Source organism: Triturus cristatus, chromosome 5_1 (assembly GCF_964204655.1).
Source record: "Triturus cristatus chromosome 5_1, aTriCri1.1, whole genome shotgun sequence".
In the NCBI taxonomy this organism is placed as follows: Eukaryota; Metazoa; Chordata; class Amphibia; order Caudata; family Salamandridae; genus Triturus; species Triturus cristatus.
This window is the reverse complement of record NC_140587.1, coordinates 224573166-224590150: the sequence shown is the minus strand read 5'-3', so window position 1 is coordinate 224590150 and position 16985 is coordinate 224573166. Positions and strand designations below refer to the sequence as shown.

The following is a 16985-nucleotide window of genomic DNA, read 5'->3' as shown; positions in this document are numbered from 1 at the left end:
TAAAAGACAACCGACTAAAGAATTGTGGCTGAAGAGGGGAAATTATACCTGCTTGAGCTCAGGGTAATGTATGTGGTATGTTGAGGCACAGGAAGCACAGTCAGGCTCCCCTGAACAATCACAATGCTACAATGCAGCATTGCAATTGGTCTTACCGTCCTAGTTCAATGCTCAGCCAGGGAGTGGGGGCCTGGGCATGTTCTCCACGCTGACTGTAATGCAGCCTGCATGGAGAACAGGGAAAGTGTGCATGACTCAGGAGGGCCGGTCAAACAGTCATGTGCACTTAGGAGTGGGCAAACCACTCCTTCCCTGCTCCGAGAGAAGCCCCGTCCGCAAAGCAGCACGGAAACATAAAATGATAATAACTCAAAATTATTATCATTTTATGTTTCCTTTACTTTGCACTGATTAATAGCAGTGGGCTGACGCTCCTCCGCCTTGGCAGAGGAGCCGCCCCTGTGGAGTTCTGGAATACCCTACCAGGCGCAGGATGTACGATCTTGGGGCACACACCCTTCAGAGAAAAGGTCAGAATTGACCTCTTCTAACTTGTCTCAATAGGCAAATACATTTTTGGTATCTTCTAAAGAGAGGATCAGACGAAAGTGTTATGAGTGTTCAAAAAGGTGTATATGGTGAGTGGCATCATTCTCTCTTTTGCAGATCAGTTCGATATTTGGGAGGACCAAGCCCATGCCCATGCCCACCAAACTGAAGAATAAATTAATTCCTTCTTTTTTTGCCATCTTGAACTTTTAAGAGAATTAAACAATAAAACATGCCGGCCCAGATTAACTCCTAAAACACCTCTAACAGGAGGAAAAAAACTAAACTTGCACTTTATGAATGATAAAACTCCCTATATTGTAGGATCTGGTTGATGTGATAGCCACTTACCTTAGATCCTTGTGGCCCGGGCAGCCCACGCGCACCAGGTTCTCCCTTAAAGTTGAAAAAACAGAAAAGAAAATGTCAGTATGCATTTATGCAGTTCACAAGACCTATTAATAGACTTAGCTTTTGAATCCCCTTATACAGGATGGGTTAGGAGGTCGTGTATGGCAGTGCAGACATCTAAAGTCCCTCCGCCATCTCAGATCTAAGAGCTTCTTTTACAAGCTACTATAGCTTTACAATTTAAATGACAGATTCACAATTTAGATTTTTTTATGAGTGCATTTGTTAGACTTCTTCACAGAAAGCAATGGGCCGTGCAGGTTGAACTACCTGCACTCCATCTTTACTCTTCCCCGGTAGACCTGGTATCCCAGCAGGCCCTGTTTCACCGGTGGGTCCAGGTAATCCAGTTCTGCCGTCTTTTCCTGGATCACCCTTAGAAGAGAGGTTAAAAAAACAGATCACTTATTCCGTACCCCTTATGATCAGTGAATATTAGACACACAGGTAACATTGTTCACAGAGATATCTAAATCTGACATTTTTAAGAATCTCTCAGAAAGGTATTCAATAAACTGTTCACACACCCAAGTATCAATTGCAAAAACCTGGATTTTCATTCATAAAATGTTTGTGTTCGAAAATGTTTTTTATTGTTTCCAAAGAACAAAAATAAACAATTCTGTTGAAGGCGAACTGAATATCATTATGTTTGTGAATTTTCAATAATGGAAATCTGGCTTTTGGCGAAGTCTACCTATTAACTTTTCCGGATAGATAAGTCTCCTCTGTGATAAGGAAAGGGGGAAATATGCTGTTACTGTCGGTGGGTGGAGGGAGGGAGGGGCGTGAACAGGCAACTGATTGTGAACAACCACAGAGCCAGAACATTGTGGGTATCTGCAAACGTTTTTCACCCTGGAAGCACACGGAAAATATAGCCCTGTAAAAAGCAGGAGAGTGTGTGCTTTCCAAAGTAGTAAAGGAATGGAACACACCAAGTTAAATGTGTGTAAGGAAAAAAGGGGTAATTTCCCATGTGTAGAAATTCACCTAGTTGTAGTATTTGTCCATGTAGATTGTCTTCTTAGTGGACAATCATTGTCATAAGATGCTGGAGAAGTGCTCAGTATCAATTAATATTCACTTTTACATCTCATTTTGTTGAATTAATAAAAGTCAGAAATCTACTCCACGCGTAGTGGAGTGGATTTTCAACTTTTAAAATGATTCCATATGTCCCAAAAACGGAACGAAAAAATCTACATTTGCATACATATCTTAACATAGGATATTTGAAGGTAGGCACTTAGGCCCAGATTTACTAAATTATCATGCAGCGCAGCAGCTGCAAATGCTGCGCTGCGTGAGAAGAAGAGCATCACATTTACAGAAATATGGCACTCTCCTCCCCTCTCCCTAGCGCAGGTGCAGAAATGTGCTGCCGTGCGCCACACACACACCTCTGCACCATAGTGCAATAGTGTCTGCGTGAGTCTAACATAAGTTTTGTACTGGAAGATACCCTTCCGGTAGTAAATACTATGCTTAGACAAAGGGCCCGATTCACAAAGGTTTAATGCCGGGTTAGTTTTACTTTTTTAACGCAAACCTGACGCTAAACATTTTTGGGGATCAACAAACCAATGCAAATTGGTATTTGCCTGGGCAGCTCCTCTGCTAAGGCCCCACTGCCTTGCAGCAGTAAAAAAATGAAAAAATAATAAGATAATAACAATGTTATTATCAGTTTATTTTGTCCTCCTGCTGTGGCAACTTTACGTGAGGGGGCAGGCGGGGCTGCAGAGCAGAGGAGGAGTGGTAGAACCCTCCTAAGTGTGCAATGACTGTTTGATCAGCCAAAACACTCATGCAAACTTTCCCCGTTCTCCTTGCAGGCTGCATTACAGCCTGCATGGACACCATGACCAGGCCGTTAGTCCCTGGCTGAGTGCCGAACCACGGCGCTCAGACCAATCATAATGCTGCATTACAGCGTTGTGATTGGTCAGGGGAGCCTGGGTGCTTACCAATCACAACGATTGGTCAGGGAAGTCTGGCTGTTTCCTGGAGTCCGAGATGGAGGGGAATAGAGACGCTGGACCTGGCAGCAAGGTAAATGTATTTTTTTTATTTAACAATGTGCCCCGAGCCCCCACCTGCGCTGCCCGTCCTGCCGGCCGCCACTGGTATTTGTGTTGGTTTGTATGAAAAAACCACAGTTAAGTTTTAACACCTGAAGCTGCTTCCTGTACAAAACCTATGGAAGACTCAGGCATGCGCCCTAGCACTCTGGCACTAAGGTGGGTGCCTGGCGCACGGCAGCTAAAAGCTACGCTACGGAGAGGGGAGGAGAGAGCCATATCTCTATAGATATGGTGCTCTCCTGCTCCCTCCCTCTCATGCAACGCAGTGGAGTATTTTTGGCTGCTGTGCTGCATTTTGAGAATCTAGGCCTAACTTTAAAAAATGTCCTCCCTTGTAGTGCTCTGTACAGTGCAACACACAAGTTGGAAAAGAAAGGGGAAATAGCAGCTGGTTGAAGTGGGTTCTATTTTTTGATGCAAATCCCTGTCCACTTTTTTTTTAAATAAATGGGGTTTTGCATCAGAAACCTTGGGTATTTTCATGGGAACACCCATGCACCACCAATGGAACGCCCCCTTGGTGCTATGTAATGCAAAGCTGCTTTGGCCTACTTTCCACTGATTTTCCAGCACAAAACAAGTTTTCCGCTGGAAAGTAAATTAATAAAGAAAGATTTTCCATCGATTTGCGTCACAAAACATCACTAAATCTTAGTAAATGTACCTCTTTCGGTCTCTACAATACCTCCCTCATATACCTAACATTATACCTAGTCTTATGTGCACTTATTGGCACGAATGTACCTGCACCTTGCCGCTGCTACACAATTGAGCTGAGCTTTAGGGGTTAAAGTCTGGGTTGAATCTCAAATACAAAATAGTACAAGGATCCGTGAGCACAGTCCCTGAAGCTGCTACTATTCGTCTGCTTTGGAGAGTGAGTTGACTCCCACTCTTTGAAGTGGCCAAGGTCATACTGATGCCTCTAATTCAAGAGGAGAAAGGCACAGTCAAGGACAAGTCAAGGACAAATGCATACACATCCTGTGGCACTCCTACAGTGGCAGGGCAAGGGGGTGGGCAGGGGGTGCAGCACCATTGTTTGGGGCATAGGCCTCCTCCTTACCTGTGGCCATCGTGGGACAGAATCAACAGCACCCCCCCTCTTACCAGCAGCTGTCGCGGATTCACCCTCCCCGCTCTCACATACGGCCGCCCAGGGTGTCATACCAAAGATCTAGCTACGCCACTGCCCTCCTACGATGCCAAAGGAAAACCCGTATTTGGGGTGGAACTTTTAGTTTGTCTAATACTAATGTGCTTATTTTTCCTTTGATTTAAACATGTATTAACTATTTATTTACTAGGGCGTAATCAAATGCAATTGACTCACTATCTTACCTTTTCTCCTTTCTCTCCGTTCATTCCTGGTAGACCATTATCTCCTGGGAGGCCCTTGGGGGAAATGGTAGAAGAGCATTACAACACATTGTTATAAGCAGTCAGTGTTATTTCATTATGAAAGACTATCCATTTTGCCTTAGTTATTAAAGGCATCCATTTTGCCTCATTTATTTAAGGCATCCATTTTGCCTCATTTCTTTGAGACATATATTTTGCCTCATTTATTTAAGGCATCCATTTTGCTTCAGTTATTTAAGGCATCCATTTTGCCTCAGTTATTTAAGGCATCCATTTGCCTCATTTATTTAAGGCATCCATTTTGCCTCAGTTATTTAAGGCATGCACTTTATCTTAAAATGCTTAATTTATAACCTGTGTTATTTATATTCTATATTGTCTACTGTTCTACCAAGTGCTAGAGCTCATCATTTTACCAGCTGGCCAGGAGTAAAAAATGCTCCTCTTCAAAGCATGTCACGTGGTCCAGCATTCAAGATTATTCATGATTACCTAGACAAGGCATCGTTCTCCGAGTGCAGCCTTCTATTACCTGCCGCAATATATTTTACATGTTCACCTATTTTAGGATCAACTACCCTATCTTTCACTGCTTCCTCTATTTCTATATTTTCGTGTCTCTTTTCATGTTCCTTGGTCTGTCTCTCTTCAGTCATCCCCCATCTTCCTTCCTAACCCATCTAAATTTAGCCTCTCTTCCTCCCACGATGACATGTTTGATTCCCTCAGCCTTCCATCATTCCGTCCTCTGCTTCTCCTCTGCTCTCTCTTTTTCATTTTTTCGCCCCTAACTCCACTTCGACATTCCTTCTCCCCGGCTTTCTTTCATTCCTTCCATGCTTTTATCTTCCTTCCTTCTTCCATCCCTTTCTCTTTTCGTTTCTACCTTCCTTCCTCTGTTCACCACACCTGCCCTTTGTCTTGTTCTTGACGCTTTCTCTGCTTCTAAGCTCTTTTTGGCTTTCATTGCGTTCAAACTACTGTTCCTTTCAGCACGTACCAGACTCTTTGAAAGCTAATCTTTTTTTCCAGGTTATAATTGAATAAACCAAACATAGAAGCAATTTTCAAAGGTAAGAGGGGAACAAGGCTGCAGTTACCAGGCTTTCCGTGAGTGAATACTTACAACATTGCCTGGCAAGCCACGAGCGCCATGGGGACCGACGGGCCCTGCAGGACCCTAGAAGGTAAAATCATATAAAGACCTTTGAATGAAATCACAGGACAAAATACGTGGATATCTTAGTCTATAAAAGGAAAGGATCTAAAAAGACCCACAAATGTTCATGTTTCTGCAAATACAAGGCATTTTTAATCTGGAACAACTTTCTGACCCTCATCAGTGGTGGCAAAAGTGACATTTAAATAAACCGGGTCGAAGCAACATGAGATCCCACAGTGCTTTCTTCGGTGTCTCCGAAAATGCAGTATTCATCCTATATGGTGCATTTCTTGCTTATAAAAAAATGAGTTTGACTGGAAGTAAATTCTGTAAAAGCGGGCACATATGGCAGTAAAAGTGTTCTCCCCTGTGCCTATGACTTTACTACTGTGAGTGCCCCTGGTCCACCTTCTCTGCAGTCAAAAGGCCCAGCGTTGAATCTCTTGAAATAGCAGTGAAGCTCACATTTACAGCAGACTCTGGAGGGAGGGAAGAAGCCGTCAATCTTACATCAGGGCACGCCCCCTGGTCCAGGCACAGCTAAGGTGATAAAGAGGTGGTAAGCATCCATCTTGTTTCTAAGTGGGGATGCCAGCCAGATGGCACTTAGTATGTGTCGTGAGGCAAGCCAGAACTAGACATGGGCATGCACAGATGTGGCAGGGAGAATGGGAGGCGGGTACTACCAGTCCATGGCGAAAGGTGGGTGGGAACATTCGGATTCAGGACCAAATGCCCTAAGTCTGACATGTTCTCATGAGACAGACCCTTAATAAAAGAACGTTCACAGACTGTTGGCATTAAATGGCAACGGACAGCATAATGCACACCATAGGCTCTTTCAAGAGGTCATTGTTGGCTATCAGTGATCTACACAGGAAATGGCAGTCAAAAAACATTCCCATATTTGGAACTTTGGCATTTCCTCACTAGGAGGTCTTTGCATCTGCCGAACATGTATTTGTTTATGTGAGTGGTGTTGAAGCTAACGTTTGTATTCATAATTTGCATCTGTTTATGAGACATGAGTGTGGCTAATAACTACGGGTGTGTGATATTCCCAAAATTATTTCAGCAAAAAGTATGCAAAATTATCTAACATTTCGCAAAATTCATCTCACTGCTTACAGCTTGAAAATTAAACACAGGGGCACACATTGTGTTCAAAAGTCATAGGAGATCCCTGCAAAGGGGCCAGCTTGAGGAGCAAATATCCCCCCCATGACATTTTCAGCTCGGCCCCATCTCCTGCAAGACATTTTAAGCTAAACTGAATCAAATGAGGTAAAACGTGTGAAATGTCGCTGCAAATCTTGCAGGGTAATAAAAAAATTCACCTACACTTAAAGTACAAAAATTTCTATTAGAAAAGATGAGTCATTGATAAAAGCTGCGGTTCCGCCACAGATGCATTGCACGCTGAAGCGTTCTACGGTTCACTTAGGACCATGAAGAGGAGCCTGGCGTCTCTACAGCAAAGCAAGGTAGAGACAGGAAGGTGGACTTACCGTTTCTCCTTTGACCCCAGCCTCTCCTTTGTCTCCCTTCTGTCCCTGCAGACCCTGCAGAAAAACAATAACATCAGGTAGTTAAGCAAACCCGCTCAAACAACTGCGCCTAGGAGCGCCTACTTGGCGCGGGGCATTGCCGCGTGCCGGCTAATTTACTTGTGGAGAATGTTAATGGCCATGCAGACTGCCTCATCTTCTTAATGAAGCCATAAAGCAGAAATGAAATGGACAATTGGCTCCCCGGATGAAGTGCTTCGGCCCTCTTTCGTCTACAGTGTCCTTAATGGCGCGCCAGCTTGGTTAATGCCACAGTGCATTAAAAATCCAGCGCAGTAAGGGAAACTCATGCAGTTGCTGGAAGCAGATAGTATAACTCCTCATTATCTCTAAAAATAGGAAGCTCTGGGCGCATGGTTCTTAATAGCATAACCTTTTAATGGTAACCACTTATTGTGACGCGTTGGCGATCTATCAATTTTTAAGACATTAGAAGTCTGTGGAGATACAAGAGCTGGTTTCTTACCCAGCAACCAACAGCATTTGGGATCAAGTGGAGCAGGGAAGTGTGGGCCCAGAGAATATAAATATTATGGCAGCTTTAATGCCACTCATTTTATCAAACTTTAACCCCTTGAGTGCCCATGACGAGATGGTCTCGTCATGGGCCGCGGTTGCGCTGTGCCCATGACGAGACTATCTCGTCATGAGCCCCGCCTGCTAATGAAACGCCCGGCATAGGGCGTGGAAAGGGCGGGGCACTCAAGGGGTTAAAGTAAGTACAGGCTATCGAGAACCACTCTCGGAAGCGGGCAAATTACTCATACGGTTTTAGGGTTCTATGCTTGAACTTCTAAGTGTAGACTTCAAAGGCCTGATGTAGAGTTTGGCAGAGGGGTTACTCCATCACAAAAGTGACGGCTATCCCATCAGTCACATTATTACAAGTGCATTATGTTCTAGGGCACATGCAATAATGCAAAGGGGATATCCATCCCATTTGAGACAGAGTAACCCATCCGACAAATTATAAATCAGTTCCAGAAAACTGTCAAAAATGGAAGGAAACTAAAATAAATTATGGTTTTCCTAAATCATATATTTATGTGTCTTGTGGAATACAATGTGGGGGAAAAAACACAGACATTTCCAGAGCTGGGCTGTTTCTAAAAGGCCTCTCAAAGTCCAAAGTGTGCATGTGTAAGAAAAATAGACACTTTGTTATAGATGACTTTTCGTGTATTCACTAATGATACTTTTGTGTCTTACATCATCTAGCTATCACCCATGTTCAGTGCTGGGTTTGGAAAAACTTTACTCCAGGAACTTATGAATTGGGAACATAAATTGGGGGTCATAGTGGAATGGAGTCATGACGGGTGGAGTCATGAAAAGCAGTCTGACAGATAACTTATACATTTTTTAAAACTCTGCCACAAAGAAGTTGGTAACAAGGACAAACATAAAAATACATCTGTTCTGGCTTAAATGGTTGCAAAAGCTGAAATTTAAAATATCTTATGTGGTTAAGGCACCTGCGGCAGAGCACGTTGCGTGCCCAGTAAATCGCAGGTAATAATACAATGGTAAGATAACTCTGGTGGTTAATTTTTTTTTTTTTTTTTAAAACCTTTATTAATCGCAGTTGCATCATTTTACAATGTACATTCACTATCCAAGGTGTCGGATCAGCGAGACAAAAACACACATTTCCAGATGGTGAGACACAGCCATTCAGCCGGCAACCCAGAGGTCCGGCGGCGATGTGCAGGTGAACATTTGTATAGGAATTAGGTGCGTACATTGTGTCAAGGTAGGCCTATGGTGCTTTTCTGTGTTTTGTTGTGATGCTTCTGAAGCGCATTACCAGCAATAGAGGATGGCGCTGTGTTCCAGCCCACATTGCGGCTCCTTCGGTTGCCACCCAGGCCCTTAGCGGGACTCGCACAAGGCACCGTGTTTACCCCCAAATGCCAAGGCCTCCGGGCAGCTTAGCACCAGCATCATGCTCATAGTGTAGGCTGGAGCGCGACAAGGAGGTTTCGGTATAGCTCACAGTGACATATATGGCAGCGTATATATCTGACGAGCCCAGTGTGCGGCTTTGCAGTTCAACTCTATGTGCGTGGTACGTGGCGCGCTTCCGTCCCACCAGCATTGTGCCCCTCAAGCCGCTAAGCGTCTGGGTACGCCTGGTATGCAACTCTGTGCGCTCCGGGTGAAATCGTTCCGTGCTTTCCGGGCGTATCCGTTCCCTGCGCGTAGTGCGCGCCATCGCTGCCTCATCAGCATTATTCAGGGCACGCTAGGTAGGGTAGTGCTTCGGGGGCGCCGGACAACACCTCCAACAATTGTTATCTGTGGTTGGGTAGGGATTCGGTCAGGGAGCATAACCAATAACCAAACTGCTCCCTGCATAACTCTGGTGGTTAATGTACTTGCTGTAGAAATCTGTGTTTTGTCCATGCACTGCTTTGACTCAAACTAGCATGTAGGATTAAAGCATCTCCTGCAAAGTACATTGTGTTACTTGCAGATATTTCATGAACAGAGGTAAGTGGGTTACTGCTTTTCACACAGCGATCCTTTTATGACTTGCAGTACCTAAATGTCAACCCTTCTAATATAGCACAGTGAGTTATGAACCTGTATCAAGGATGTGCCTGCAAACTTCAAAGCACGGTTTTTGGACCTTATTGTTTTTTCTCAATCTTTTGTTATATTATATTAAAGTTGATAACAAGGGTTTCCTTGGGTAGTAATAAAGTCCTATTAATTAAGACAACCCCAAGCACTGCGTTACATTTTAAATTCTGACTTTGAGTTCCTCCCAGCCACACACTCTAACCATATAATCCCTACCACTAAAGCTGAAGTGTGACTCCTACAACTTGAAACCCTCATTGTTTAAACTAACATCCTGTACATTAATTTGCACACATGTATGATTAACAGTCAAGATGTAGTAAAATAATTGGAAACAAAAATTAGTAAGTGCTATTTAAATTGTTATTTCTGGAAATTTCTCAAACAGACGGATACATCTGAAATTCTTCCAATACATGCATATCTCTTATATACATAGGTTGTACAAAGTAAAAAGCTTGCCTCCAAATCATAGTTTCTGTTAAGTAATTGTGAAGTGATTAGCTGTGTGCCTTTATGTACCCTCCATTGCATTGGTGTCTAGTGTTAGTCTCTAGATGGCTCATCCACAATTATACTTGAACAAAAGGAGGGCTGATGGCCTTTAAATTCGCCCTTTGTTTTGAATCAAGCTGGAATCTAAATAGGAAATTGCCCACACTGCCAGCCCCTTGTTGCTCTGAACAGAAAGTTGACAACATGCAAGTGCTGCTGAGATTATGTCCTGGTGTTGGAAAATTACACCAGGAGGACAAAGTCAGCCCATTTCACTGGGGCCAGAAGGATCCCTGATCTGGCTTAATATTAGCTGCTGGATTTGGGATCCCTGTTCATTCCAGCAAAGCCCAAGTTACACTGTCTTCATGTATGCACGTATCAAGAGAGATAACCATCAGTTCCCATTCAGTCAATGACAACTTGGCCAGAAGGAGCTAAGATGAACTTCAGAGGCCTGGGTTGTCCTCCATCTCATCTGTTTATACCATATACCTGTCTGTACACGATGTGGGATGGATCCTTCAGCCATGTCTCCTCAAATCAGGAGTGCAGAAGGAAAAAAGTGCCTCTTTAATGCTGAGTGGAAGAATAGTTGTCATATCAGTTACTCCAATACCCTTTTCTCCAAGACAGTGCCATTGCCCCATGGCACCGCAGCTCTACAGAACATAAATCACCACTATATATCTTCTGGGCGTCAGGTGGTTTCTCATAGCTCTAGCAAGGAGGCTTCAGCAAGGTAGACGCCCACTGCTGACTGCTGATGTGACATGCTGTTCATGAAGGAGGGTGCTGGAAGAGTCAACTCGGCTTTTCATCCAAAGGGCTGATTACTTTATCACACTTAAATTAGGCAACAGTTACATCTGTTCTTCAGAGTGCTCAGAAATGTGAAATATGTTGCTTGCTCTCTAAAACAAGTTATGAAAAGGGATTTGTTGTAGTGGTCGAAAAGCATTATTTAAGTGGCTTAGATTTGGGCCTACCTACAAGGTGAACTAGGGCCAGCAAAGTGTGGATTGAGCATGTCTGTATCCAAAAAGATTCTGTTCTTCAGAAGCAGCTCACTGCCCCCTGGTCATCAGCCAGGGCCCACCTGATTGGCGCTCTACCTTGTAAGCAACCCTGAGCTCTTCCCCCCCCCCCACCAGCAGTATTCCTTAAGATGTGTGCCAGGCACCCCAAGGCAGCCACCTTCAACTTGTAGCCCCAGCCTCTCCGTGCACTACAGAGCCCAGTGAACAAGGGAGAGAGAAGGTGGTAAGAACCAGACTTGTGCTGTGTTTTTTAATCTTTAAAACTGCTGTTTCTACTACCAGTGACTGTTTGAATTTAATCTCCTGTGCTGTGTGGAATTGGGTTCTGTTTAAACTGCTATTTTTCTGTACTAGTCTAGCTTGTACTGTGTTTAGGTGTGCAGGGGCAAACCCCAGCCCCCCTCCTTTTCGGTCTTTTAAAAGTTAAAAAAGCAAACTATACTTTCAGAGGCTAAGCAGAGTGTGTTTCTGAGACTGCAGAATGTGCTTCAGGTTTAAAACTGTGTTTGGAAAGTGTATGAAAAACTAATTTATGGATAGAAAAAGGGATTTGCTGAAGTGCGCGAAAACCAGTATTTAAGTGGCTTAGATTTGGGCCTACCTGCAGGGTGAACCAGGATCAACAAAGTGTGGATTGAGCCTGTTTGTATCCAAGGAGATTATGTTCTTCAGGAGCAGCTCACTGCCCCCTGCCCATCAACCTGTGCTTGAGGTCACACACTCCTTATATAAATTTGCCATTGGGTGGTACATATGTGCTCTGATTGGCTGCTGTATCTGGTGTTTCTATTGGGCTTATGGTTAGGTTTACGATTGGCTGATAGGTCTGAGGTTCTGTTGGTCTCTGGGGTAGTGATTCTATTGGACTTAGGGTTAGGGTTCTGATTGGTGGATAGGTCTAGGGTTTTGATTGGTTCCTGGGCTAGAGTTTCTATTGGGCCTAGGGCTTAGGGTTTGGTCTCTGATTGGCTGCTAGGACTAGGGCTGTGATCAGTGCTTAATTTGTGCCGGTGCTTTCCGGTGCTTAGCACCGGCACCTTTGTATCAGAGCTGGGTCTACACTGCCACTGCCAACTTACATAAACAACACGACTGCACTGCAGTCTGCACGTCATGGTCAAAGTAAATTAAATATAATTGCCTTACTGCATGCTGTTCACTTCACAGACAGTCTCCAGAGTCCTCCCTCGGTGAAGAACAGTTTTTCTTTAAAGTGCTGCTGAGAGAGCGAGCCCGATCAATCCATTTCCATGATGCAAATGAATTTGCTTTTAGTGTTGCTGGTGGTGGGCGGGCCTCTGATTGGGCTATATTTGGTTCCAGCTATAGCGCCAACAGCAGTAACCGCAGTAAGTAATAATAAAAACCAATGCTGCTGCTTTTACTGGCACGTGGGGATGGTCACCTGAACCGAGTCAGAGGCCCCAGCAATCATGCGACTGGCGTCGGGCGGGGCACCGTATGCAGTGCTATGCTCCGAGGCTGCTGGAAGAGCAGGGCCTTGCCCTTAATTTAACGCCTGTCTACTCTAAAGTGTATACTCTCTATGACATACTTACTTTTACTTGGCTGGCAGTGCTCAAAAGAAATGAAAAAAATCAATTAAAGGCTAAGGGATAAAAAAAAGGTGTGATAATCTTTCAGGAAATGTGATTTACCCAGTGTGGGAAGAGCCACCAGTAGTAACCGTGGCGTAGACAGTCAGTAAATAATAAAAACCAATGCTGCTTTTACTGGCTCGTGGTGACGGTCACTTGAACCGAGTCAGAGAGGCCCCGGCAATCATGCCACCGGCATTGGGCGGGGCACCGTGTGTATTGATACGACACAGCAGAAAGAATCGTTCTGGTCACATTGCACATGTGACACAAACAGTGTGCAGCCAAATCACGTCTCACTCGTCCCTGATTTCCAATGTCCCCAACGCTCTCTTCTATGTACAATACTCCCTGGTTCAGATGCCCTTTCGAAAAAAGGATTAATCCCTGCACAGCCCCCTGCAGCTGGCTGTAAGTCCATTTTTGCCACATCAAACACAGTAAAGAACACTTTTAAGCACCAGGGGCCTTCAGAAGCACATTTGCTAACTAACATATTATGAGAACGGTGCTGCGGATAAAAGACACAACTCAACAATGCCTTCTTCTAACTGCCATTTCACTGGTGTCCGGCAACATTGTCCCTGCCTCCATTAAATAATCTACTTCGTTTCTTTAACACCATCTTGCTACGAATTCAATTCAAGGAGCAGAATGACCATCAGCGCTATAATTAAGGCAGACCGACTGACACACCGACATTCTGCACGCACAAGTGTTCTCTTCTTTCAGCAGCACCCTTTTCAAGGTATCGTTATTTACTTTATTTTATTTGTGTAGAGAGTAGTTTCACCATCTTTGTGTAACCTCTTCCAAATCATCTCCCCTGAAGCTGTAGGGTTATCTCATGGACACATTTCTAAATCTTTCTTATTGCTCTGCACTCTTTTGTTTGCACAAGCAGTTTATTCATATTTATTTTCGAACAATAATATTGCTTGCACAAAATACCGAAATGTGCAGTCTAACGTGTACAATTTCAAACCTAAGTGGCGATAACCAGGTCGCAAGAAAGGCAAAGGAAATAAACCCAAATATCCCCCCAACTGAACTTTTCACAAGCATACATCCTACATCCATAGTGTGCACGGGGTCAGGAGGGCTAGCCATGCAAGAATGTGGCTAGCACAATAATTAAGCTAAAAAAAAGTGCAAGAATCATGAGGCCTCAGCCCACGAACCTGGCTGCAGCCTCCCAGGGTCGGTAGGAGTGAATCGTTTGCAGGCAGGCATGTCCTGGTACATGATGTCCTTGCTTATGAGTGGTTAGTCTGTAGAGTGAGGCAGTGACTTGACGTAACATTGAGGCATCTTCCTGCAGGGGGTATGCAGTGCATTTCTAGAGAAGGTCAAAAAGGGGGGTGAGGTTGGCCTGGAGAATCCCCCAGCATGTACAGAGCAGCGAGGAGATGGTGGTTTGGAGGGCTGAGGAGGGCAAGTGATGTCCACCTGGGGAAAAGTAGAGAAGGGTGTGTGGGGTTGGTCCGTGTCAGTCTAGTCCAGGAGACTGGAGACCAGAAGGGAGGGGAGGCAGCCCTGTAGGAGAGAGCAGGAAAGAGGGACAAGTCTATGTTTGGAAAGCAGAAGAGCAAGTGTGCAGGCCTGCAGGAGGTAGTGGGTCAGAAGGGCGTGTAGGATGGGGAGGTGTCAGGCATAGCGAAAAGACTCAAAGGAAAGTAGAGGACAGCTGGGTGAGAACTTGACACGGGGGGAAGGGTCATGCTCAGTTGTGACTGGTTAGGGTTAGGGCTAGGGTTCCCATTGGCTGAAAGGGTCACCTGACCACTAGGGCTAGTTAAGCTTAGGGCTCAAAGCGTCTCAGCCTGGGTGTCGAGGTTACGGGCTGAGAGGACAAGGGCAGTTGCCTGATTGGGCCTGGTCCGAACTGATCGGGCCTAGTGCCAGAAATGCTGCCCTTTTTTCCATTCATCAGCAAACACCTTAACCCATCCATATCCAGAAACATATTAACAGACTTACAACTAATGCACTTCACTCATGTACTACAAACAAACCCCAACCAGCTGTCATTATCACAACAACCACCAAAAAACAACACAAACCATACTTATACACCCTTTGACCCAAACTACCATACAATGGTACCTTCACTCACACACAAAACACCACTCTATCCTATATACCAGTAACAAATCCACATATCACCAACACAACTCAAATCCATGCTATACGTAACTATATTCCATCCAGACACACATTCCCTGCTCATACAACGAACCAGCTCTACCCTCCACTTACTCCTAACAGACACATTTCTGTCACCACCAAACCTATACTCAGCCTTGCAACATTTTATCCACCAACACTCTCCTCCGCTTTTACAAAAAAAACACAACCACACAACCCTTGCATTCCACTCTACCACCCATATTACATCTTCCAGTGATCAAATCTAACACAAACACTCTTAACTCTTGTCCAGCCCCTCTCAGAACCACATACACTCAATTCCAAAACACATCACCACCTCCTTTACCTTTTAGCTTCCACTCACCAACAATACTTTACATACAAATACTTATTAGAAAACAATTACATCATTATTTCCTCTCACTACTCCTCAAAATCAGAACATAACACACACCAGCACAACAAAATGTCACGCACACACTACTTCATAATAGTTTCCATCACAAACTACAAACGTACCTACACTCCCACCCTCCTGACTATACAAATAAAACACATCTTAAACCAACTATACTGCCAAGCTTTCTCGCTTCCGCCACGCCCAACACACATACAGCAACCCAGCAACTCTCTTTCTACTGCCTCTCATCCATTGGGAGATTTAGAAACATACAACATAACGCACATTTTGCACTACCACCCCTAACCTATACACCTTCCTCCCTAAACAGACGCTAAACAAATTAACAACATGCCAGTCTTCACAACTTTGCATCTCCTTGTCTACTGCACAACAAAGCTACTCTACAAAAACAATACAGCTCACCAACTCACTCTCAACCACTATCTCCACAACTTACACATGCAGAAATGCCTTCTTAGTCTGGTGGAAGAGGAATACGATACAGAAAAGCTACACTTTTGCTATCCTCATACAGCTAATACCAGCACTAAGGGCACACCTGTTACAAGTCCACAAAATACTGCTCACTCTTCTACAAAACAAAGTCATCCCATCACCAAAACAGCTTTTTCTAAACTGCCTACTAATAAATGCTTGATCACTCTCTAAAAACAAGCATCACATCTACTTCTTACTGACAGACAACCTGACTTACTCTTCATAACTGACACAAGGTTGGGAGATGACATGGCTCCAGTGCTGCATGAAGCCATTCCGCTAGGCTCAAACTATCACATAAAATCGTATAGGCAAAAGAGGAGGTGGCCTAGCTGTTGTATTCAAGCAAACATTAAATTGCATTAAAGTTGGCAACGTTTCCATTAAAGGTTATGAGGCCCTCTTCACCAAATGCAACCCTACACCGTTCTCCTGCTGTTACTCCCTACTCCTTTACAGACCTCCACCTAGCAATACAACATTCCAAGACAGACTTCTAGACACAGCTTCTCAAACCTGATAAAACTACGCTCCAACCTATGCATTGTTGGTGACCTAAACACTTGGTTTGACAAACCCAATATGCCCCTTCATCATTGGCCTAGATGTAAAGAACTTACGTTGGATTGTCCACAAACCAACACACATCGCTGGACACATTCATGATGTCATATTTTCAAATTCAGAACTAGTTACCTTTCAAACGTTTACTCAAGTCACATGGTCAGACCACCACATGCTTGCTTTCCAACATAACACAACACAAAGCAACACACCTAAAACCACCTTACATGCATCCACCTATCGACAGTTGAATAAACTAAATTTTGAACATTTAGAAGCACAACTAACATCCAATCCAGAATAAGGTACATTAAATTCAGTAAAAGCACTATATGAGTGGCTACAGAAAGCTTTTGATCTCTAAATACCACTTAGAACAACAAAACAGGACAAAAGAAAACAGGCACCTTGGAGAAATACAGAGCTAACAGAGATAAAACAGCAAATTAGAAAGGTGCAATGCATTTTTCTCAAAACAAAAACAAACCAAGCCAAAATTCAGCTAAAGAAA

General features: G+C 44.1%; 1 protein-coding gene across 1 annotated transcript in view; it reads right to left on the bottom strand.

Annotated features, from left to right (window-relative positions):
- COL22A1 (collagen type XXII alpha 1 chain) overlaps positions 1 to 16985 on the bottom strand; it is a 1010593-nt gene that overhangs the window by 167557 nt on the left and 826051 nt on the right. The window contains exons 36-40 of the mRNA XM_085604869.1: positions 7080 to 7133; positions 5536 to 5589; positions 4389 to 4442; positions 1231 to 1335; positions 901 to 945 (exon numbers count right to left, since the gene is read on the bottom strand). Of these exons, the coding sequence (XP_085460995.1) occupies positions 901 to 945; positions 1231 to 1335; positions 4389 to 4442; positions 5536 to 5589; positions 7080 to 7133 (312 nt within the window). The remainder of the gene's footprint in view (positions 1 to 900; positions 946 to 1230; positions 1336 to 4388; positions 4443 to 5535; positions 5590 to 7079; positions 7134 to 16985) is intronic.